Raw genomic sequence first — 23036 nt, 5'->3', positions numbered from 1 at the left:
CAAATGACCGACATTCGATAGTTATCATTGTGTCTGTGGAAATGAAGATTCAGTTCTCAGACTACAATTCAAAATGGCATTACTGCAATTTAATTTTCATCTTGAGACCAAAAGTGTGCAAGGGAAATTTACATTCAAATATGTTGTATCTCAGACATTTGAACTTTAATTTTAAAACTGTATACTTTCATCATTCTTGACTCTGGAAACGTGTGTACACTAATGCGTGTCACACTGCAGTTGGGTTCACCCAGTAGGAGAGAGGTGTATACAAATGTTTGGGCGTGAGTTTTAATGGACGTGGTTTAATGGTCTAATGTTGGTTCGCGGGAATGGAGTCTTTTGATTGGATTGAACGCGCTGTTGCAGAAAAAGTGTACAACGCAGTGACGGGATGGAAATTAAATGTTCATAGTGCGAGCCAGCAGTTCTGTACCTTTAAGAGCAGGTAAAGGTGTGGCTTTATCATCACCGAAAGTTCCGGGAGAGAGAGAGAAACAAACAGAAGAAACAGGTGTGCGGTAAAGTGTAAACAGGTCGGGAGAGTAAGATGGAGGAGAGTTGGGTTCAAATTGGCGGGGTTTGAGACTCCAGGGCCTCGCGCTTCATTCACTGCCAGACATTAAGATAGGGTCCATTTAGGACATGACTGCTTTATAAGTGTTCTATCACTGTTTATGAGCAGTTATGACTGCTTTAATTCCGTAACGGCCGGCGAGAGCGATTTTATTATATTTTTTAGGATTAAAAAAAGGATTTCCACGCGAAAATGACTATATTTGGAGTAGTTTTCCTCTTCTCACTCTTGTGTCAAACAGGTAAGTGCATTCTCTGTTCTGAAGATCCGACATGAGGCCACGATTCTGATGTAATCTTTATCTGTTATAGAACCATTATATCATTATGTAAAGATCCTTGATTTTAAAAAGCTCATTTGCACCTGCACATATCATTTAACAACATGTTTTTTTCTGAATAACCTAAGATATTTTTGAAAGGAATTTTTTTTAAAACAAGAATGCACACTGTCAGATGTCTATACTTCATAAAGGTTTATTTATTGTCATCAGAAGTTTACCAGAAAAAAATATCAGATATCAGAAACTGCCCAGAATTCCATATTGATTCCTCACTATGTCTTATTAGTTATTTCAGTAACAAAAAATCTGTGGATTTTGTGAGGAAGTTGGGTTTTATCAACTGTACAAATAGGACATCACTAAGCTTAACATAATGCCTTTAACCTCCTTTTTCAGCTACAGCTGCAGACGATCAAGAGCAGCCATTTGTTATAACTGGAGAAAAAGGATTGAGCGTCACTTTGCCATGTTTTGGAAGACTAGACAATGGCACCCTGCTGGTGACCCGCTGGAAAAAGGCTGGAGAGATTCTCATCTGGCGAGAGCAGTCTCACCCAGAGCAGGCGGGCCATTTGTCCATCTTGGATGACGGCAGCTTGAAAATCACAGGGCTGTTGACTATAGATGAGAATTTGTATGAGTGTGCTCCTGTGCCCAGAAATGGCAGCTCCTCTCGGAGTATACTTTTACAGGTTGCCTGTACGTATTATTAATCATGTTCAAATGTTCAGTCATTTGAGCGATTTGTCTGTTCAGTTTAAAATAATAAATAACTGAACAACTGACAAAAATGACATTAATTGTACTGTTGCATGTCAGAACATATTACTCAAATGTAAACAGGTTATTTGTGGGATATGCAAAGTTGTCTTCGCTGGTTTCTGTAAATGAGCTGGATTGTAAGACAAACAGGTTCTACAAGTTCAACTACTTGTGTATTTAGTGACCCAGTGTGAGTGAAACTCCTTCGGTTCTCAAGGCAATGACAACATTAATCAAAACGTCCTTTTATTCACTCATAGTTGACAGGCAGAATTGACATTTCCATGCTCTGCCCACAGATGCATTCTTTTGTATCTACTATTGCTTAGTTGGACAAGGTTTATGGAACACTGGCAAAATTCTCATTATCCTTGTGAGAAACCGTAGCACAGAACTTAAACATGGTCATTTACAGGGATTTGAAAAAATCAGATGAGCATCCAAAAAGACCTGAAAACATCACTCTTTGTCAAATTTGTGCTGTTTCAGCCTGGTAAAGGGTCCATAGCCTTAAAGTGTGACATTTCAGAAACTATGCCGAGTAAAGCTCAAATTATAAGAATCAGTAGGGCAAGGCATGTGTCCATATACAATTATTCATTAGAGTATCCTACATTTGTATCCTAGTTACAAGATTTTATTATATTTATTTGGGGTTAAAAATGGCCACATTTGTAATATATGTACATTTGTAGTGTACAGAACTGCATATTTAACATCAGTTAGGTTTTTCTGTTTGAAAAAACAAAGGCATTAAAGCATTCTTTTCACAAAATTTCACACATATCCTCCATACCTACAATAATCTCTGGTGGAACTGAAATTTCTTGGACTAGGATATAGTGTTTTAAATATCATGTGTTTAATTATCATGCGAATACCAGCACCAACAATTTTTTGATGATTAGCATAGTTCATTGTGATTTCCAAACTATTTTATTCCAGTTGGGAGAACAGTTTAGCCCAACAACTTGCAGCAAATCTAAACTCCTAGCATAAGTGATTAGGGTAAGACTTTTGCCAGCTTTTTGTGAATCGTGTCTAAACTTACAATGACAATAAAAAATTAAGTGCAGTGTATGGAGTTGAAAGAGATACAGCAGTTAATACCTAAACATTTAGCCACTCCTGCTGATCATCATTTTTTTATTTTCTATTACAATGGAGTGTATCAGCTGGTGTTGTGTTTACTACTAGTGGACTGCTAGTAGTTCTCAGGACACTCAGTAGATGTGCATCAAAACCTAACCGCATTAACATGAAACTGTCTATGGATATATGGTATACCATGGAAAGGTGATACTTCATATGGTTGTGGCACAAAAGTAATTTATATTTTCAAGGAAATTGAGAGAACACTTTGCATTTGAAAAATGTATGTTCTGGCATATTGTTGTTTTTATTTGAATCTTTCTTTAATGCCTGCATGCCATGAAGAATACATCAGTTGCAGGGATGGATAGTCTTGAAAATTGCTTTAATGAACCACCTGCAAAGGAGCACTTTTTAAGGGTGTATTGACTTAAGATGATTTATTACTGATTATTTTCTATATTGTTTCAGATGGACCAACTGACATGGCAATAGACATAAAACCGTTTAATGTCTTACCAAATGAAACACTTTTCGTCAAAAAAGGCAACAACGTTTCCTTCAAATGCTCCAGCATGTCCGAGCCTTCACAGAACCTGACATGGTTTTTTCAAGATGTCCGCAGGGCTTTTGCTGCCACATCACAGCTGGAGTTTGAGATAAATAACATTCAGCCTGCAGATCAGGGGAACTACACTTGCACAGCTTACAACCCCCTCAACAACAGGACTGTGATGCAGACACAGGAACTTCTGGTCTACTGTATGTTGCACACATAGAAGCCTGATTATTGTGCAGTTGTTTGCAAAAATTTAGGTGCTACTATTTAATGCCTATGCTTTGTTGATTTTTCTAAAGGAAAAATTCTTCACAGGGAATTTCACATTCTTCAGCAAATTTAATGCATTTTTGATGCAGTGTTGTCATTCTTTTGGCCATATATTGTTTGTCTCAATTGTCACAACATATGGCATCATAGAAACTGCATTCTTGAAACCATGCTGAGTTGTTAAGTAATGTTGTAAACGACATGGTTTCTCATACTGCACGCTATATATTTTTTTGTCTAATTTACATCTGGATATGATTCTTGGCGGCACGGTGGCGCAGCAGGTAGTGTCGCAGTCACACAGCTCCAGGGACCTGGAGGTTGTGGGTTCGATTAACGCTCTGGGTGACTGTCTGTGAGGAGTTGGTGTGTTCTCCCCGTGTCCGTGTGGGTTTCCTCCGGTGTGTGAGTGTGCGTGTGAATGAATGTGTGTGTGTGTGTCTGTGTTGCCCTGTGAAGGACTGGCGCCCCCTCCAGGGTGTATTCCCGCCTTGCGCCCTATGATTCCAGGTAGGCTCTGGACCCACCGCGACCCTGAATTGGATAAGCGGTTGCAGATAATGAATGAATGAATGAATGATATGACTCTTGACTGTCATTACTGAATTTAGTGTAAATTTGATCATGTAACTCATAATATAACGTTATTGTCCTGTCGTTGAAATGGTTTGAAGAATGTTTGCCTAATTCCAGGTGGTCATATGTTTCAGTACAAAGCTAAAGAAGCAAATGTTAAATATTAAACCTGTTTAAATCATATAAATTTGCTGAAGTATCACTTTAACTCTGTAGCCATGAAGTGTATCTACCTAAATTATATCTGAACAATAATTTTATGCATGTCTTTCTCCAGATGATTCGGATAGACATCCGAACTGTAGCTGGGAGCAGGTCACTGAACCCGACCTTATTCACTTTACCTGTTCATGGTACGAGGTCTACCCTTCACCTATTCTGCAGGTGTTTTTGACCTCTAAGACAGACACATCAGACGTCGTTATTGACACAAAGGCCACAGAGAACCTAGGGGTCACCCTGAACAGGACGATGCTATATGAAGGGCAGAACATCACCTGTAAAGCACGACATATGGAAACAACACCTGGCCAGGAAAAATCATGCTTCTTCACACTCAGTAAGGCCTGAACTCATTTTATTATCAGATACTGACACACCCAGCTGTTTTCTTTGAAGTTCACTGCAGCAAATTTATAGATTAAAAGTGTGTTGATTATACATCACATTAGGATTCAAAAGTTTGGAACAGGCATTTTCTATCAGTTTTCAGCAAAAATCACCCAAACAGTCAGGTGTATACAGTGATTCTAATATATTCATATGGTTCAGCCTAAATAGATTAATACAGCTGTAGAAGATTCTAAAACTTGAAAACAGACATATTTCACTATGTTTCAAAGTGGAGATGTTTCAGTTGTCATGTGACAAAAATATTAACCTAAATATAAAATGTGCTATGATTTATTCACAGATTGTTTAGAGAATTCTTGAAACATTGAATAAAACGGCATGTAAATACTATCCTTATACAGTTTTCATTGTGAACCATTCTCAGCATTGCAAAAGATACTGACATGGTAGAGTGTGTTTGTTTGATGGTTTTACACACATTAGTGATACTGCTAGCTTAAGAGTGCGTTTTACATGCCAAAATATCTAGCAGTGTTACAGTATACAGTATTGCTTATATTGTATAAAGTAAAATTGCACTTTTCATAGAGCAATCGGTCATAAAGATGTTTGGACGCACCTTATGGGGCACAACATGGTACGTTCAAAGACTTGCTTTAGGTTCTTTTATGTGATTCACATTTTACAGAAAAAAGTAAATAATCATAGTTTCATAAATATTTTTGTTTTTGCTGCATTCGGGTTATAAAAAAAGACTTAAAACATTTATTATTTGACAATACTACCCCAAAACCTACTAACTATTCTCATGAACTCCCAACTTTTCTGGTGTTTCAGAATCCCCGTATCCAATGGGAGAGCCACTGGTGGCTGTTCTGGAGGGCAAAGAGCTCACTCTTTCTTGCACAGAGGGCAGCTCTTTCCCACCTGCTAAAACTGTATGGCAGAAAGGAAAGAATAAGGAAACTATAGTTCCCAGCTCCAGATACATCCTGGATGTCCAAGGTCCAGTGCTGACCCTAACCATTAAAAATGTGACAAAGGGTGATGAAGATTATTACTTCTGTTGGAGTGAAAATGTTCTGGGTGCAAAGATGCTGGAAGTCTACCTTACTGTCAAATGTGAGTGAAGCTCTTTATTCTGTGATGCCATCCACAAAATTATTAAAGTTCAGCTTAACCATAAGAATAGGAACCATACATTCTGTAGGTCCAGGCTTACAGAAGCACACCACATGAAAATATAAGGGATAAACTACAGAATTACAAGACTTTAAATTATCTCCTTGTATAGACATAAGATTAAAATGATCTAATTACACCAGTCCTAACATGTACAAATGTCAGAAATATTGGCACCTCTGCTCAAAAATGCACCACTTCTACCAGACAAGTGTTGCAATTGCTAATGGTGAAGGGAATAAATTCAAAGCTGATATCATTCTAAAGAATTTTAAAATATTGTCAAAGGATGTGAAAACCAATATTGTGGAAAACCATGGACACGCTTAAAGCATAAAGTCCATCTCCAGAGATCTTAAAGATTGTGAAGTGTCTGTGTGTGTGGTATCATGAACTCTGAAGGCAACCCGAGAGGTTTGAAGTGCATTGTAGGACCCAGTGCCTCCATCAGAAGGCATGGGCATTTCAGCAAGGCCAATGACGTAAAGCTTACTTCAGAAAGTACCCACAAAGATTTAAGACAAATTGCTGTGGATTGCAGTGACCAGCAATGAGACCAGATTTAAATGGCAAGATTGTAAAGCCACCCATTTCTGGAGTTCTTCGTAGAATAAAATCAGATTTTACTTTTTTCAGCTTTCTTGTTTCGTTCCAATTCAAACAAAAATAAATGCACGAACCCCAAAGCAGGGAAATCAAGGGTGCCGATAATTATTTGCCACTGACTACTGTATATCTGCATAGTACTCAGACTGCAGTTTAGCCCCACATTTATTCTGATGTTATTAGCAGTGTTTTAGCTGCATTTTGAATGAGGTATTACACAGGGGTTTTAGGGCTTTTGACTTTTGTTTTAATAGAATGTTTCTCATAAGATTATGAACATGTTAACACTTTTAACAATATAGTTTTAGCACATTCTAAGTTTTTGAATGCACACAAAAATTGAAGAAGTTTTGTTGAAATACTTTAAATCTGTCTTGTGTTTTATGGAATGCTGTTGGGTAACAAACTCTTGATGACGTCAGTAAAGCCTTATATATTTGTGGGCAGCACACAAAAAATCCTCATGTACTGATTATTGGACATTGAATGTTTACTTTCAGCATCTGCAGACATTTCAGGGGTCATGGTGGGAGTCTTCATCTCAGTTCTGATCGTAATTGCTGGGGTCACTGTGGGGATTCTTGCATACTCACGCCGGGACAGGATTTGTCTGAGTATGTGAGCTTTACCCTTTCATATCTGATTTTATAAAGCATGTGGCTTTAGCAGCAGTGTGAACCTAAATGTAGGTTCTTTTATGCTGTAAATTGGAAGCAAATTGACACTAATATTAATCTTCACACTGACACTGCACTGTGTGTTATAATTCATTGATTATAAATATATGTATTTTCTCTGTTTTCCTCCCATAGGTCTAAGATTTAGGTAAGTATCAAATTAAAGAATACTATAAATATTGTAATATTAACATGACAAGGTGTGAAATAATAATAATAATTAAGTAGACACATTTGGCCAGTTACACCGCGACCCTGAAATGGAGAAGCAGAAAAGAAAATGTATATATGTATTTGGCCAGTTATTTTGCACATTTATTTTGACATCTGTTTTTATGTGAACCAATGACAGTGAACGTCTTTCAGGACCCTCAACTATTGATTGAAATGTAGTCTGTGAAGAGTGGACATTGTTGGTTAAAATTCTGTGTTGTTGTCAGTGCTCTCGAGGAGGACAGGACTGATGTGGTGAGTCTGGTGGAATCAGATGATGGTGATGTTTTTAACGACACTGTTCCCAGTCTCCCTCCAATCTCAAATGGTCTTGGTCCAATCCACGCCACAACGCTCGTAGAGATCCACCGCATCCAGTCCAGTGAGTGACCACTCATTGCTAATGTCTTTCACTTCACATTACAGAATATTGGGTCATTAAAATATAATGAATGAAGTGAGATTGAAATATTTAAAAAAAAAATGAATGAAATCTTACAACAAAACAACAGAAATAAGTTCAGTGAAATTAGATCCCTAATGTAATAAAACAAATACCTTCAAAAATGTAAAAGGAAAAAATGGTTTACTTGCAGTGTAAGTTAATGTAAAAAGATTTTGGACAATTTTTATTGCTTAATTTATCATGATATATTGATATATAGGGCAGATATTCAATATAAAGGGCAGATACAGTGTTCAAATAATATAGAAATAGAATGTTTAATGTTTTTCCCCCTGACAGCAACAAATTGTGTGGAGAATAAGAGAATTTAGAGTAAACATACACACCTGAAGTCAGTCTAAGAGAAATGTATGCTTTTCACAATAAAATCAATTAAGTTAAATGGAAGTGGGTGATGTATCTCTGTAGCACAAAACTGAAGCTTCTTGATGGTTTTAGTATTAGACTACGGGGACTGGAGCACATAACTGGAGCCATGATGTGATTCTAATGTTAAACTGAAGGATTTGTTATCTGCCAACATGTTTGCCAGACGCTAGAGAGAATCTTGTACTTTATGCAGCCAATAACTACCTACTACATCATTACAGAAATTTGTCACACTAAATGACCAATCACAAGTCTGCTATTTTGGCATGACACATAGAAGAAAGCAGATAGCTGATCAGAACGCAACTCGCATCCTGACAGCGAAGCAGACCAAATGCACTAAAAGTATCAGAATCTCAACTTGTGGGTGGAGCGCCTGTGACTCAAACATCTACCAAGTACTGCAGTGTAACGTAATATGATAAGCTGAGATTTATGTAAATTATTCAATTCAACTCTCTGTTCCTTTATCCGTTTCAAGTGGGGTAAACAAATCGACTTAAAAACAAAAACCTTCACATACATATGTTTAACAGATCATCACTGTGAACAACATATTAACTCTATAGGAAAAGGTAAACACATTGTTTTATTCAAAACAAATCTATCCTGCTTTTAGCCTAAATAGTTTACAAACGCAGGTGAATGTAATGTTAGGGGCTCCGCTCCGGACTGGGCAGTTCTCAAGGAGAATATACTGTTTTAGCAATGCTGTGAGAGGCAGCAGTGATTTAGCTTTGACTGTTTCCTTAGTCTATGATCACAAACCCTGGACATGACTAATTACAGTGAATAACCTACAGATTGCTCCTTTAGTATATCAAAAATTATATTAAAAAATCAGTACTAGGGTCTCCATGTAGCAAACATATTTTTAATTATAATATTTTAATATTTTATATTTTAAAATATTAAATATTTTTAACAATCTTTTTCTACATCCACGTCCACTTGAATTATCATCCTTGTCCCTATAGGCTACATTTAAACCGATATTTCCTGATGTCAATATGTCTCCTGTATCATTGTGCATTGCTAAGTTAAATGTCACAATTTCCTTATGTTGTTTAACCAAACATTATGACAAATGACAATAGTGCTGTAGTTAACATAATTCAGAAACATTTACAAGCCCAGTTGGGTCCAGCAATAAAAGTGATAAAAACTTCAGTGCTGCTTCTTTGTTGAATAATGGTTTTCTCGATACAGTTTCATTCTGTTGTTCCAATGATGATAGTCAATGCCTCCATCCATCAAACAGCAAAAAGATGTTCTAATATAACTTGTCCTTTGTTTTTAGGTGATCATGAAGATAATCTAAATGATGCAGACCAGACAGATCCTGATTAAATAAAGGAAGAAGACAGAGGCAGAAATCTGCTAGACTTGTCAAATTATACATATTGTTTCCTTTAGACCACCATTGAAAAGGCCTGTTTTTATGTTCAGGGAAAACAAACGATATTTTCATTTGCATTTTGATTTGTATGTTTTACTCTTTGATTGTAAGATTGTGTATTAAACTCTTTCAATTGTACAAAACATCCTGTTGCCTTTTGGGCTTTATTGCAGAGCTGGGTAAACCTCTGATATTTTATTGTTATAATGATACATTTTGTTATCATGGTAATAAGCTATTCTGTGTATCCTAGATCCTTATCCATATTTAAAGATCATTAAACAAGTCTGAATGTTTCATTTTAGTAACTGATAATGATGCAGTATATTTTACTTTCAATTAGATGTTTAATAAGATTTAGTGCATTGAAGTACATGAAATGTCCAAAAATCTTAAAAACATTGTAGCCAGTTTTGGAATATGGCTCTACTTGCGCATTAAATTTGTGATATACTGTTTGTATGTATGTAAAATTTTATATTTGTGATGATAATATTAACCCATTTCATATATAAGCACAAGTGCTTAAATTAAATATAAACATTTTTTAAATAAAGACATTTGATTATAGAACTTTAAATATTGTACTTGTTTAACGGCAATTTTGATAGATGTGTAAATAATATATAAAAATCTCCACAATTTTGTGGTTTTAAATTTTTTTTTTAAATTTACTACATTTGAACACAACAGCTGTCCTTCACACTTTGTTCAAATTTCATTATGGATGGAGAAATAGAAAAGCTCCAGAATTACTTGGAATAAAATCTATTTCTTTTTACGTTGACGTGCATATAATGTTCTCCAACGTCTAGTGTAAAACTAATTGAGGAGCAGAGGTTGTTTTTTAGAGCTTCTATAATGTACGTTGATAGTATTCTCATTGCGCATGTGCGAGCACTCAATTTGTGTACTAAGGTGCTTTTGGTTGCGTTGAGACCACACAGAGAACCCACGAACCACTCTCCATACTGATGAAGGCAACAGAGAAATGTGCACAACACCTCAACAAACACCAGCAGACGGTAAGACACTTATATTTTTAATTAGGCATTTTTTCCAATTGAATATTACTACTCTGTTCAATGGAGGACGTTCTCATCGTCGGCGGATAAACGGCTCGGTTTCTCACCCTGATTGTATTTTCTTTCCTTGTTCCCTCAGAAGAGGAGGGTCTGTTGGCAGAGCTGAAGCCCCGCGGCTCGGCTCGTTTGTACGGTTCCGCGGGCTGCGAGACCTGGAGCGTGTGTTTCTCCGAGGACGGCTCTCTCTTCGCTTGGTCTCTAGGACATGGAACTGTCTCTCTGCTGCCCTGGCCACTGCCCTGCCTTCCGTAAGATTTCAGCTCTGATACAGTAGAATTAAACCGTTCTCACTCCTTTTCTTCTTCACTTATTATGGTGTAACCAGAGTGAAATTGGTTAATTCGAAAGAAACGTAAGCCTGTGTTTTAGCCACAAAAATGGTGATAGTAAATAAGTATCGCATATATACACAGTAAACTTTAAAAGTGTGAGTAAAAAAACTTTACATCCGAACCCTATCTGTAGAAATTGTGTTTGTATGTACCATTTTTTTACTTGTGAAATGGTTAAATGCTTGGAACCTCAGTAGAAAATTGTGTAATTTAATAAGTTAATAAGTCCTTAACTCTGTTGGGGAAAAAAATCTGGGCAGTTACACGTTTTAAACCTTCAGTGAGCTGCTGTACACAGAATATATGCAAATTCTAAACTGAATTTGTATGAATGGCCAATAGACAATGTAAAATGTTTCTTTACTACATAAAACCTCTATTATAAAGGACTTTTTTCATTATCTAGACCCTGTAATTCATTGTAAAATATAAATATAATATATATATTATATACATATATTTATAAAAATATTATAGTAATTACGTTTTAGCCCATTACTTCATCCAGTATTGTGCAGCCTTCAGATAAATCAGGTTAAATGATGAATCATGACATAGCATTTTCTACTCTACTTGCAGTCATGGTGAGGGTCCTGCTGACAGTCCAGGGAAAACACTACAGTGTGAACACACTGTATGGGGTATGGCATTTGGACCACGACTGGCCAGTCAGGCAAGAGCTGCTGAGCATTGTGGGGCTGCTAAGCAATTGCTGTTAGCTACAGGCCTCAATAACGGAGTTATCAAGGTGTGGCTTGTCTCTACTGGTAAGATTGAGAGGGTTTTTATGTTTTATGTGTTAAAGAACTTTGCACTCATCTATACTTCAAGCATATCGAAGTGGTTATGTAAACTTATGCTCAGCAAGCACACACTTTACACACAGTATATATTTCAGCTCACTGAAACAATATAATTCTAGTATCAACTCTTTAGAATTTACTAAAGTGTAATCAGTTAAAATAAGTGAATAACTATTTTTCATTCCTCATTGTATTGATATATATATATTTATTCAATTTCTTTTAGGAAAGTTATTGTTCAATTTAACTGGACACGAGTCAGTGGTGAGAGATTTGGTCTTTGCACAGAATGGAAGTCTCACTCTTGTGTCTGCCTCGAGGGACAAATCTCTGCGAGTCTGGGACTTGGCTAAAAAAGGTCTCATTTATCTTTTGATCTGATGCTTTGAAATGAACAGAGTCTGTTTTAAGAGGCATATTTTAACTTTATTTCATAGGTGTATAATATAGGCATAACTGACCTATCCATGCTCTGTGTACTTTGGCTCAAGTGTCACCGAGCACGAAAGGTTTTACAGGATGCCACTGAAATTCCATTAAACCTAATGAATATTCAGTTTGAATCAGATGTTTAACGTCTATTTCATGGTGAAATACTATGCTCCGTCTACCCTAACAGTGATCGCTTTTTCATGCATGTAAAATAAATGATCTGACATTAATAATGCATTGGGTTTTTTTCTAGATGTCTTGAAACGAATAGGATTCTTGTTAGTGCTCTGTTGGCCAAACCCAACCTAGCTTGTTGCTTTGAAAGAACATACGTAGATGTTGATCATGGATAGTTTAGCTAATGCATATGGAATGTGCCTCTGCTGCTACTCAAACATGATCATAATTTTTTAGCATATTTTTCACAACCTTTCTCAAGTCATTCAAGTTCCTGAATTATTGAAATTTCTATAGGTACACCATCCCATGTGCTGACAGGACCAAAAAACTGGGTATTCAAATGTTGCGTTTCTCCAGATAGCAGCATGATTGCTTCAGTCTGTAATCTCGACACAGTGAGTATTTTTACTAATGACCAACCACTGTTATTACTGGTTCAGTTAGGTCACACACTGCTTCAATTATAAGCTCGAATTATAAACTTCATACACAGGTAAGTCTCAGAAGACTGCCATACAGGAGAGAAACCAGTCTGTTGAGTTTGCATTTTTTGACATTTTTTCTTAAAAATATTTAAAAATAACCTCTCGTCTCCTTCTTGAGAACCCAATATTGTGTCTCGTCTCGTCTTGTGAGATGACTGTCTCGTCAAACCCCTAGTCATATGTCACATGGGTCTGTCTAGTAGTTTTATTGTTTAATTTTTGTTTGACAGACATAAACAGAAATCACTCAGCTTAAGTTTTTAACGCATCAATTGTCTTTAACTTTTTCTTTTACCAGAGGTTTTGTAAAGTAATTTGTAAATGTTTTGACTTTTATATTTGTGATGAATGTCAGTAAATGTTTTCTAAATTCATATTCATTGGCTAATCATTTTTCCATACTAAATATATCATAATTTTCCCAAGAAAAACATGTATTTCCATTTTTGTAGATTTTTAGTTTGCTGTATCATTTGAACACAGCAGCTGTCTTTCCCATTGTGTGAAAATTCCATGATGAATGGACCTACAGAAATGCCAAAATTACTTGGAAAAAAAGTTTTTACACTGACTTCTTTTAAAATTTGAGAATGCTTTTCCCTTCTAAAAATTATTTTGGAGATTGTTGTCATTCTGTGATTACAGAAAGCTTATCTATGGAGCATGCGATCATACACCTTCATCCGAAACCTGAAATATGATCATGAGCGGACCATGATATCTTGTGATTTCTCTATGGATGGAGGGCTGCTTGTCATTGGTTCTTTTCATTCTGCAACTGGCTGGTGGCTGGATTTATGGGACCCCTACACTGCTGACAAGCTGACTACAGTGGAGTAAGTGGTCCAGGCCACTGGCCTCATTGACTGTTAGTTTTCATATTACAGATGCCAGTATTGAGACTATGATTAACAGCTTTAAAATGATTCTAAAGCTTAAGGAGAACTGCACCAGTTCGTCATGGTAACAGGCTTTTGTATGTCATATTGTCATTGTCAAACAAAAGATGACCAATTAATCCAAGTTAAAGTAACAGTAAAACAGATTTTAACAGTGATCATACGCTTATCAAATGAGGCACTTTTGCTGTTATTTATCAGTCGTCTCTTAAGAGGCCTTTACAGTTATTTTGCGAATGTAAAAATGTCATTTAAAAAAAACAGAAGATAGAAGAATGGGATGGAAGGCCTCACTGTTAGAGCCAGTGGTATAGATTTTAATAGCACAGCCATATTTTTATCTGGTCCCAGAGGGTATACTTTGCTTGAGAGTACTGTTTTTGTGATACAGGTGCATATTCCTCTGTGTTCTTTTCAGGGACTGTGATATATGTGTATACAGAAATGACAATCTCCTGACAGCTTTGAGTTTCTCTCCTGTGACCCTTCAGCTGGCTTTCAAAGACTACAGGTCAGACATGTTTAATACTTGCTTGTGCTCATGAGAAATTAGATTTATTTTGTGCATGGCTTGAAAAACATTGGCTGTAATTTACATAGGATGGATATTCATAAATTAATGGAAACAAATTTAGAAAATGGTGCCTGCGGGACACTAGGACAGAGGCATGTTTACCACCGGGTCACACCACCTTTTATTTTAAATGTAGTTTTTAATTTCTAAAGATACTAATTGGTGCAGTTTTGCTAGTGGAATTATTGCCCATTCTTGCTGTATTCAGGTTTGAGCTGCTTAAGTCTGTGGTCACGGTTGTCTGACCCTTCCTCTATTTTTTAAATAGGAGACAGATCTGAACTGCAGGTAGATCAATCAAGCATAGTCTATTGCTGTGTCTAGACTTGCTTTATTTACTACTGAGGTAGTGTCCGACCCACTTTTGCTCACCTACAGGTCAATTTCTGGCTTCAAAAAAAGTGATATGTATTTATTTTTCACCTTTATTTTGCTCCTGTTAAATTTTTAAGATTTTCAGGCAAAAGCAACAATACACTGATCATGCATTGTACATGTTTATTTAAACATTAAAGGAATGGAATAACTACTTCTCTTAGAAACATGATCTTGTGACATGCTCAGACATGCCTTTATGTAATTACATAATCAATGGGTCCTTAGCTTGTAAGTCAGTGTCCCTTTCTGTTTTATGAAAGATTTCCTGTCATTGTGTAACAGGGCGTTACAGATTTGGGACATGGAACAAGACAAACTGGTCTTGGAGGCAGATCACAACAGAGTCAGTGGGCTGTGCTGTGCCTTTCACCCACAAGGCAGTGCAGTTGCTACAGGGTAATTCCACAGCACATTAAATCCTTAAACAGACACTATGGACAAATACAGATCACACTCCTAAGCCTTTTGACATTTGTAACAGAAACCAGACATGAGTACTGTTCTGAGAATTCAACTGATGTAATAATTGACACATCAAGTTATGAAGTGATTAATAGCATTCATTCATTGTAACCACTTATCCAGTTCAGGTTCACAGTAGGTCCAGAACCTGCCTGGAATCACTGGGTGCAATGCGGGAACACTCCTCTCTCTCCCTCACACACACTTGAGTAGCCAATCCACCTACCAAAGTGCATTTTTCGAAGGAAACCCACGAAGACACGGAGACACGGAAGACAAGGAGACCACGCCAAACCCCTCAGTCACCTCTAGCGGGGCTTAAACCTGCAACCCCAGGAACCTGGGGCTGTGAGACAGCAAAACTACCTGCTGTGCCACCATGCGACCAATGATAAATAGCAGACCAAATCAATTTTCTTCCCTTACAAATATCTGTCAGATGTTGAATATACTTAGCTTCAGTGTATTAGCAATTGATGTTTAAAAGAATAACATCTGAACCATATTTGAGCAGTGGGGCCAAAGGAGTTGCAGAAATTTCAAGTTCTGTTTCATTCCAGGTGTCGAGATGGGCATGTAAAGTTTTGGAGAGTTCCTCTTCTGGTTCCCAGCCTTCAGCACCTTTGTCGGACTGCCCTGAGATACTCCGTATCCACGTTCCAAGTGAGGGCCTTGCCTCTCCCAAAGAAAATCCTGGAATTCCTTACCTATAGGAACATTTCTAAGACAAAGATACTACGCTGCAGTGAACACTACAGCTGATCTCTGGCTTGTTAGCTGGTAGCACAATATTTTACAGCAATAAACAAAACTTTACTTTTATTTAAATATCAGGAAGACGACACCAACCAACCTCCAGAATTCTGTACAGATGAAAACAACACTTGTTTTGAAGTGGAATTATTTATTTAAAGACACACATTTCATTAAAATGTTCTGCTGCTATAACACTGAATGATGACCAAGATGGGATTCCAAAACATCCATTCCACAATCAACAGAAGATGCCAAATATTGTTTTAATATGCAGAAATAAGTGTGTACTGAAAACTGGTCTAGCCATCACTGACCACTATGTCTCTAACTGCCTGAAAAGCTGCCACCATTGAGCTCAGCTGAATCTTCTCATTGGTCCCAGATGCAAGCCGGTACCTGTCAGAGTAAAACAGTGTACAATAATGCATTGCACTTTTATTTAATGCAAGATTAAAAAAGAGGATGAGGTTGGATTTGGTCATAACTCATTTAACTTTATGGAGCAACTGAAAATGTACTTACTCGATATCTGCTAATTTGATTAGCAGGCCCATCCGAATGGATGGAGGAAAATCAACTGGAATAGAGCAGGGGAAGGAAGTTAATCATGGCACCAATAAGAATGTAAAAATGGTTTTGTTAAAGGTTTACAAATTAAGCAGCAAAATTGAAATGTGTTTAAATTAAAAAGGCACCTTTCAGCCTGCAATCAAGGGTACTCACGTTGTGAACACTGCACAAATCCAAAGTTTGTTTACTTTTAAATTATAAAATAAAAAGCTTGGTGGATACATGATTAATAAAATAATTTAAATTTTAAAAATTCGAAGGGGTTTTGGCCTAACACTGGCATTTAATTGTTTTTTAATTGTCAATTGTTGTTTAATTATTTGTATAGCATAGCATTTTATCCATAAACCTGCAACAATATGATTTTGTATCCATTTGTATGTATGATCCAAAAATGTTCCCTTATTACACTATCTAGCCTGCCATATGCCATTAGCAAAAAACACCATCAAAAAAAAAAAAAAGTCATCATCCTAGAGTAGTTAATTCCAGAACTGGCTCAGTGGGGGAGTCAGTTAGTTGTGAAATCATATTCTACAATTTACTGCAGCATGTCTAGCAATGGCTACATTTTTCATTTGGGGTGGCATGCCCCTTTAAAGCTTCAGCACAGCAATAGTGAAGCACACTACACTAGGCCACTGGCAACTTGTTTCTGTGGCAACCACAGGGGAATCTCCAGGGAAACCAGGCCAAGAAAACAGTCTGCTGAGTCTATACGAATGGATTATGATGAGAGCAAGGGAGAGCACATGGCCTAGGACTGAACTGAATTTACAGAGAAGCCATTAACTGGATGTTAGACACTAGACAAATGTGAAAGGGTTCCACCATCCTAATACAACCCCTTAAAACCCATAAGTGTGCCTTTAAATTTGGAATTAACCTGAATGATGTTTACCTCTGTGTATAAGAAGGTGCACCTCTGTTAAAATGTCATGCAATGCTAGACCTTTCAGTGTTTTCAACTGCAGAATTTCTGTTCAACTCACTTTAAGGAAGAATATTTTTCTGGATTTGTTCTTAGTACAGAACTAAACACTAAAGGAGAAGTGAAAGAGCAGGAAGGATACGGTTATATGCTGTTGTGAAGTCTTTGTTCAAAGCCCAGTCCAGTATGTTGGCGATATCTGACCGCAAGGGGTGTCCTGTACATGTGTAAACAGTCTCCTCTGTTATTTTCCCATAGGCCATATGAGTACTCTGCATAAACAGTCAAAATTTGTCATTTACATCAAATACTGCACATCAAAATATTTACAGCAGATCACACTATTTCTGCTTTTCAGACATCCCTTAGACACACCTGTAAAATGTTTAATGATCGCCTCATGTCTCCTGTTGACAGGGTCACAATTGCCTTCATGCCATCTTGAGTGATGTCAATGCTAAGAGAAACATTCAGAGAACAGATAAAAGGTCCACTGAATTTTTCATAAGTCTGTGTTGACTGGGCCGCGTTTTCCCTTATTCTTTGTCTGAGCCTGTATACTGGCTTATCTAGGTATATGTTACCACAAACTCTTTGTGAATTTTATCACTTATTTTCAGTCTGCTTATAAAATAATGCTTAATTAAAGCCACCATTAATGAGTTCCTAATATTGAAGGCCTCAGTCTACACTTTAATCCAATGCAACATTCTTTATGAATAAAATCTTTCTGAAAATATACTCTGTACTTTTTGGGAGCCACTTACCTCTCCTGCTGGATAACATGCTCTAGTCTGGGGATCATCTGGTTCTGAGAAAGTGGGCCAAACCGGAAACGTGTGCATCGGGACTGTAGAGCTGGGATGATCTTAGACAGGTAGTTACAGATCAGACAGAAGCGAGTGTTCTCTGTAAACTTCTCAATAACTGAGACAGAGAAAAAATAAATAAAATTATATATGTAAAATTCATCATATAAGAAATAATTGCACAGAGAAATCTCTTTAAAAAAATAATTCCCCTCTGGTTATTGGTCAAATCAGAAGCAGCAGCACATTCACACATTCATTGCATTTAAATCAGAAAATTAAAGTCAAATTTAAAATAAAAATCTCCATTTCATCTGTGCAATTTACAGAGGAGTGTTTTTGGCTAGTGAAAATGACGGCTTCTGTTTTTGCCACAGAGCCATTTGGAAACCCAGCAGGTAAACTGGAAGAGAGGCAGATGGTTTGCTACCTCTTCTTAAAGCATTTTGAGCATCCTGGGTCATTGCATCCGCTTCATCCAGAATCACCAATTTAAAGCCCTTCCTACACACACACACACACACACACACACACACACACACACACACACACACACACACACACTCATTGCAATTTTACATTTACGTACAAAATGACATTAACAAATCTGATAATCTTACTCAGCACTGTAATTATATGAGAAATAGTCATTGGTAAACTTTTAACAATTAAGCAATTTCGAATAATATTACAGGATGCAAATTAATTTCTGTGAAAAACAGATGTTCAAGTTCTTACTTGAAAATGGTTCTGGTGCTGGCGAAACTGAGGATTGGGCCCCGAACCACATCTATACCACGGTCATCTGAAGCATTGAGCTTTATAAAAAAGCAAACCAAATAATTAAATTATTTTAATCCATATATTTAATAATTAAATACTTTTTAATCCATACAGCATTTTGTTTGTACTATGGAATATATATTTAATACGAGTTAAATAGCATGCTCTTATATAGGCTTACCACACATTTTATTCTAGTGTCTAACAAAGATCCATTTTAACAGGGACAATAAAGTCCTAGATCAACTCTGAGGGTATTTTTAATAGAGGAATTCCCCAGCATTTCAATTTAATATCTCTGCGTTGCACCTGTATCAATAAAATACCAAATGCATGTTTTAAACACGCTTCAGTGAACTTAATAAATGAAAAGAAAATCTGTGTATCACAACAAATATCCTATACTAGGAACCAATGTCCAGGTGTTATGGTTTTAAGGACAGGTTAATGATTGACTATTGTGGATTTAAAAAAAAAAAACCCACACTGGATGTACACACCCTAGCATTAAGACTAGATTTTTATCTGCAATACCTCAAGAACCATGGAGTTGAACTCTTTATCTTTGTAGAGTTGCTTAGCACAGGCTAAGATGGTGGAGGTCTTTCCTGTTCCTGGAGGCCCATAAAACAGCAGATGAGGCAGTCTGTCTTCACTGATGAACTTCTGAACTGAGGAGGAGGATTCAGAAATAATTGTGAAAAACATGCTTCTTGCAGCTGGAGAGATACTACAGCTGGTGAGCAGACAATAGCTATGGTTTTCTATCAGGATCTAGCCAGTGTTTTCATACTTGGACATTCATAAAGGAGTCAAACATGTTATTGGGTATAATAATTCAATTGATTGTGTTCACTCATTACTTACTCGTGCTCAGAATGTCTTGATGAGAGATCAAGTCATTTAGTGTCTGTGGCCTATACTTTTCAACCCTTTAAAAAAAGAAAGAATATCCAGTTGTAAACATTTTTTTATTAATTTATAAATACAAATTTAACTGCATTTTTATATGTATAATAAACATTGCCATCATGAAATAAAATTAACTCGACCATGACCTTTGAATGTTTAGTTCAAAACCTAATTTTTGTATCATTAACTCATTATATGATTTTATAATATCCATTATTAATAACCATAGTAGAGCAGAGTGTGAAATGTGGGTCAATATTGCAACCCTTTCCAAGGCCAGACCACAAGGCGGGATTTCTTCATTAGCCAAATAGCTTAGGCTCAGAATTGAGTTCAGTAGGAATCTCCCTCAACTCTTTTCCATATTTGACTTAATGCTTAAGGTCTATAGCTAACAGTCTATAACAATCTATCAAGACCAGGACGAAATCTTTGCTTTCTATGATTTTGGCCCTTTAAAGGGACACTATTTAAGACGTTATTTTGCTCCTTGGGCTCCCTCTAGTTGTAAATAGTCCATACTTACAACACTGTACTGAAATCACTGGGGAGGGTGGTAGTTTCACACCCTCCTGAGTAGGAAACTTATTTGCATTTGTGAGTTTTGTATTTCTTGAAGGGGACTTTTATATTTAAGGGGAGTTATGAAGGTGAGCCACTCCATTTGTGTGTAAGCTCCATAATGAAATTATGAAATAATGAAAATATATTGGTTGATTCTATACCTTGCTTCTAATTAAATAAATATTAGTGTCCTCATTGGCTTTTCTCGGGGATGCTGTCATTTTTTATTATTATTATTTTTTTTACTTGACGAAGGCCTATGTGGCACATGCGTTGTTGATATGCGGACACTGTCACACGCTTTAAAAAAAAACGTAACAGTATGTTAGCATATTTAGAGTTTAGCATTTCACATCAGTGACTATGCCGAAACTTAGAACATGTTAGTGTGTAGACAAACTGTAAGTAAATACACAACGTTACTGTTACCCAAAAAATACAACATCTCTGGGCTAAGCAAGCCAATAAATAACCTAATATTTTTGTGTACGTTTATATTGATGGACGGTTCTGCATGTTGTTTTTACGGTGCATATGCAATCTATCATCACAGACCCGAGCCTCGAGTCCTGTGTAGAGATTAAAGTTAAAGCCTAATTACTGATAAGTTGAAGTTTCATAATGCATTAATTACCCGGGTAAAGCTCTGCAGTCGGAGTACAACTCTCTCCTCTTTATAAGGAGACACTACTAACATTTATTCAGTGCTTTCACGCTCAAGTGGCGCTCTGTTTATCGCAGTAACATCTTACCATGGTAAATTCCTCGTCTGAACGCCTGTCTTGCTGGTCGAAGCCATGTTTTACTGTGTTTTTACCGTGAGTTGTATCTCGCTTCTCCCTTGGCGCGCTTTTAGTGTTTGACTCCTAGGTCGAATCGACTCTTTCGACTTGGTTCTTTAAAATAACACCAAATTAACCGAGTCGCTTGTTCACATTGAATGGCTTTTTATAACAATATTCTCAGTTCTTACAGTGGTGTTTTTTAGTGAAATCAGTGAAACTCCTTGATAGAAATTCGTGTAATTCATGAAAAACTGTTTTCTCTTTGTGGACTGAAGAATATCTTTTGAATGTATTCTTGTGAATTATTGATTCGGTTCATTAAAGTGGACAGTTTGAATCAGATTGGTGAACTGAATCGATTGTGACCTCACTGGTGACGACAGAGCGGTTCAGCACCGTTTCTCCGCCCATTTATAAAATCTAATATTATAGTTACACACTGCATGCTCCATACTTAACTCTATTCTACATACTCCATTCTCCATAATACCAAATAACACGTTTTTATAAAGTATTCAGTCCTATTCAAAATAATGCATAGCGCATATACTGGAAATAAACAAGCCTACTTCATTCTGTATTACATAATATATTATATGCATACAGGTATATTATATGTCCTTGTATTCTCAGGTATGCAGTTGAGTTTTTAAGATGAATTTACAGGGTTGTTTATTATTATTATTATTATTAAAAAAAATAATAACATAAATATCTACATATACATATACATACAACAGTTGTAGATACCCTTTTAAATTAATGTATTACATTGCTTTACAGTGCACGTATTTTAGAAAAAGCTACAGTTAGCATCAGCTTACAGTTCTCTGTCCTTGGTGCCAAATACTGGCTAGTGTAAAACCCCTCAGCACTGCTGCAGAGCAGTGAAACCATATTCTCTGGAGTGACGAAGATTCAACTGCCACATTTAGTAGGAGTGACTTTGTGATCCCACAGTAATCATTAAACACCTGTAGTTGACCTGCCTAAGGTTCTCATGGCTAAACACCATCAAATTCTCACAAAAATATTTGAAATGTTGGACTGTTGCATACCGTCTGTCTTCCATGACTGTGTGGAATTATGAAATTCCAGTGTTTAAAGGATTTTGTAATCAAAGCACAATGTGAAGATTACAACACACATGAAAAGGCAATAGAAGCATCTGGAACAACCATTACTTTTCAGTCTTTTTTTTAATGTGTGTATATGTATGTGTGTGTTATGTAAGATGGTTTTTACAGTAAAAGGCAGTTTTACAATTCATTGTGTGTCTTGGTACCCCAGCAATAGATTGTTCAATTTTTACAACAATCTGCAGTGAACAGTTATATAAATTTGTGAAATAAATAAAAAAATATATATATATATATATATTCTGATTTTCTAATTTATACAAGAAAAATATTACACTGTAAAATGGGCCATGATCAACAGGGAGATGTGGCCAGAATCCTATGGCATACTGATGTGTGGTGAAAAAATTAAAGTCCCAAAAGAATAATCAGGAATAAAAACCTCAAATAATGTTAAGGAGCTTGGAAACCCTCGGTATACATGCTGCCAATTTGGCATGATTTGGAAACCCCTTATATATTCCTTATCGTCACATTAGGCCCAAAGATAAAAAAAAATGTACATGCCATTGAATCAGTACTACGTTGAAATGAATCACTGAATCGGACCCTT

The 23036-nt window shown here is 36.5% G+C and overlaps 3 protein-coding genes across 3 annotated transcripts; 2 read left to right on the top strand and 1 right to left on the bottom strand.

The window, feature by feature from the left end:
* Positions 1 to 41: 41 nt before the first annotated feature.
* On the top strand, positions 42 to 10125 carry LOC136679677 (V-set and immunoglobulin domain-containing protein 10-like). Its single transcript, XM_066658328.1, has 9 exons — positions 42 to 818; positions 1257 to 1559; positions 3186 to 3476; positions 4397 to 4678; positions 5530 to 5814; positions 6981 to 7094; positions 7293 to 7305; positions 7598 to 7752; positions 9506 to 10125. The coding sequence occupies exons 1-9, from the start codon at positions 770 to 772 to the stop codon at positions 9553 to 9555; spliced, it is 1542 nt and encodes a 513-aa protein (XP_066514425.1). The 5' UTR covers positions 42 to 769; the 3' UTR covers positions 9556 to 10125.
* A 373-nt stretch (positions 10126 to 10498) lies between these two features.
* LOC136678615 (WD repeat and SOCS box-containing protein 2-like) lies at positions 10499 to 16303 on the top strand. The gene is made up of 9 exons (XM_066656668.1): positions 10499 to 10629; positions 10769 to 10937; positions 11601 to 11788; positions 12051 to 12182; positions 12731 to 12831; positions 13567 to 13757; positions 14239 to 14331; positions 15055 to 15168; positions 15795 to 16303. Exons 1-9 carry the CDS (start codon positions 10596 to 10598, stop codon positions 15994 to 15996), a joined length of 1224 nt encoding a protein of 407 aa, XP_066512765.1. The 5' UTR covers positions 10499 to 10595; the 3' UTR covers positions 15997 to 16303.
* Positions 16247 to 21461, bottom strand: LOC136678616 (replication factor C subunit 5). The gene is made up of 11 exons (XM_066656669.1): positions 21312 to 21461; positions 19951 to 20015; positions 19618 to 19754; positions 19039 to 19118; positions 18731 to 18804; positions 18259 to 18418; positions 17867 to 17948; positions 17634 to 17763; positions 17462 to 17539; positions 16513 to 16567; positions 16247 to 16386 (listed from the first exon to the last, which is right to left on the bottom strand). Exons 1-11 carry the CDS (start codon positions 21356 to 21358, stop codon positions 16290 to 16292), a joined length of 1005 nt encoding a protein of 334 aa, XP_066512766.1. The 5' UTR covers positions 21359 to 21461; the 3' UTR covers positions 16247 to 16289.
* Positions 21462 to 23036: the final 1575 nt, after the last annotated feature.

Source organism: Hoplias malabaricus, chromosome Y, assembly GCF_029633855.1.
Source record: "Hoplias malabaricus isolate fHopMal1 chromosome Y, fHopMal1.hap1, whole genome shotgun sequence".
Classification (NCBI taxonomy): domain Eukaryota; kingdom Metazoa; phylum Chordata; class Actinopteri; order Characiformes; family Erythrinidae; genus Hoplias; species Hoplias malabaricus.
The sequence above is the reverse complement of the archived record's forward strand: the minus strand, read 5'-3'. Positions and strand labels throughout refer to the sequence as shown.

Bases quoted from the DNA above. Each gene is read 5' to 3' on its own strand.
- LOC136678615 (XM_066656668.1), top strand. From the start codon at position 10,596: ATGTGCACAACACCTCAACAAACACCAGCAGACG. The intron at 11,789-12,050 runs GTAAGATTGAGA...AATTTCTTTTAG, and splicing joins GGTGTGGCTTGTCTCTACTG to GAAAGTTATTGTTCAATTTA. The intron at 12,832-13,566 runs GTGAGTATTTTT...CTGTGATTACAG, and splicing joins CAGTCTGTAATCTCGACACA to AAAGCTTATCTATGGAGCAT.
- LOC136679677 (XM_066658328.1), top strand. From the start codon at position 770: ATGACTATATTTGGAGTAGTTTTCCTCTTCTCACTCTTGTGTCAAACA. The intron at 819-1,256 runs GTAAGTGCATTC...CTCCTTTTTCAG, and splicing joins CTCACTCTTGTGTCAAACAG to CTACAGCTGCAGACGATCAA. The intron at 3,477-4,396 runs GTATGTTGCACA...GTCTTTCTCCAG, and splicing joins ACAGGAACTTCTGGTCTACT to ATGATTCGGATAGACATCCG.
- LOC136678616 (XM_066656669.1), bottom strand. From the start codon at position 21,358: ATGGCTTCGACCAGCAAGACAGGCGTTCAGACGAGGAATTTACCATG. The intron at 20,016-21,311 runs GTAAGATGTTAC...CTTTTTTTAAAG, and splicing joins CAGACGAGGAATTTACCATG to GGTTGAAAAGTATAGGCCAC. The intron at 17,949-18,258 runs GTAAGTGGCTCC...TGTTTCTCTTAG, and splicing joins CATGTTATCCAGCAGGAGAG to CATTGACATCACTCAAGATG.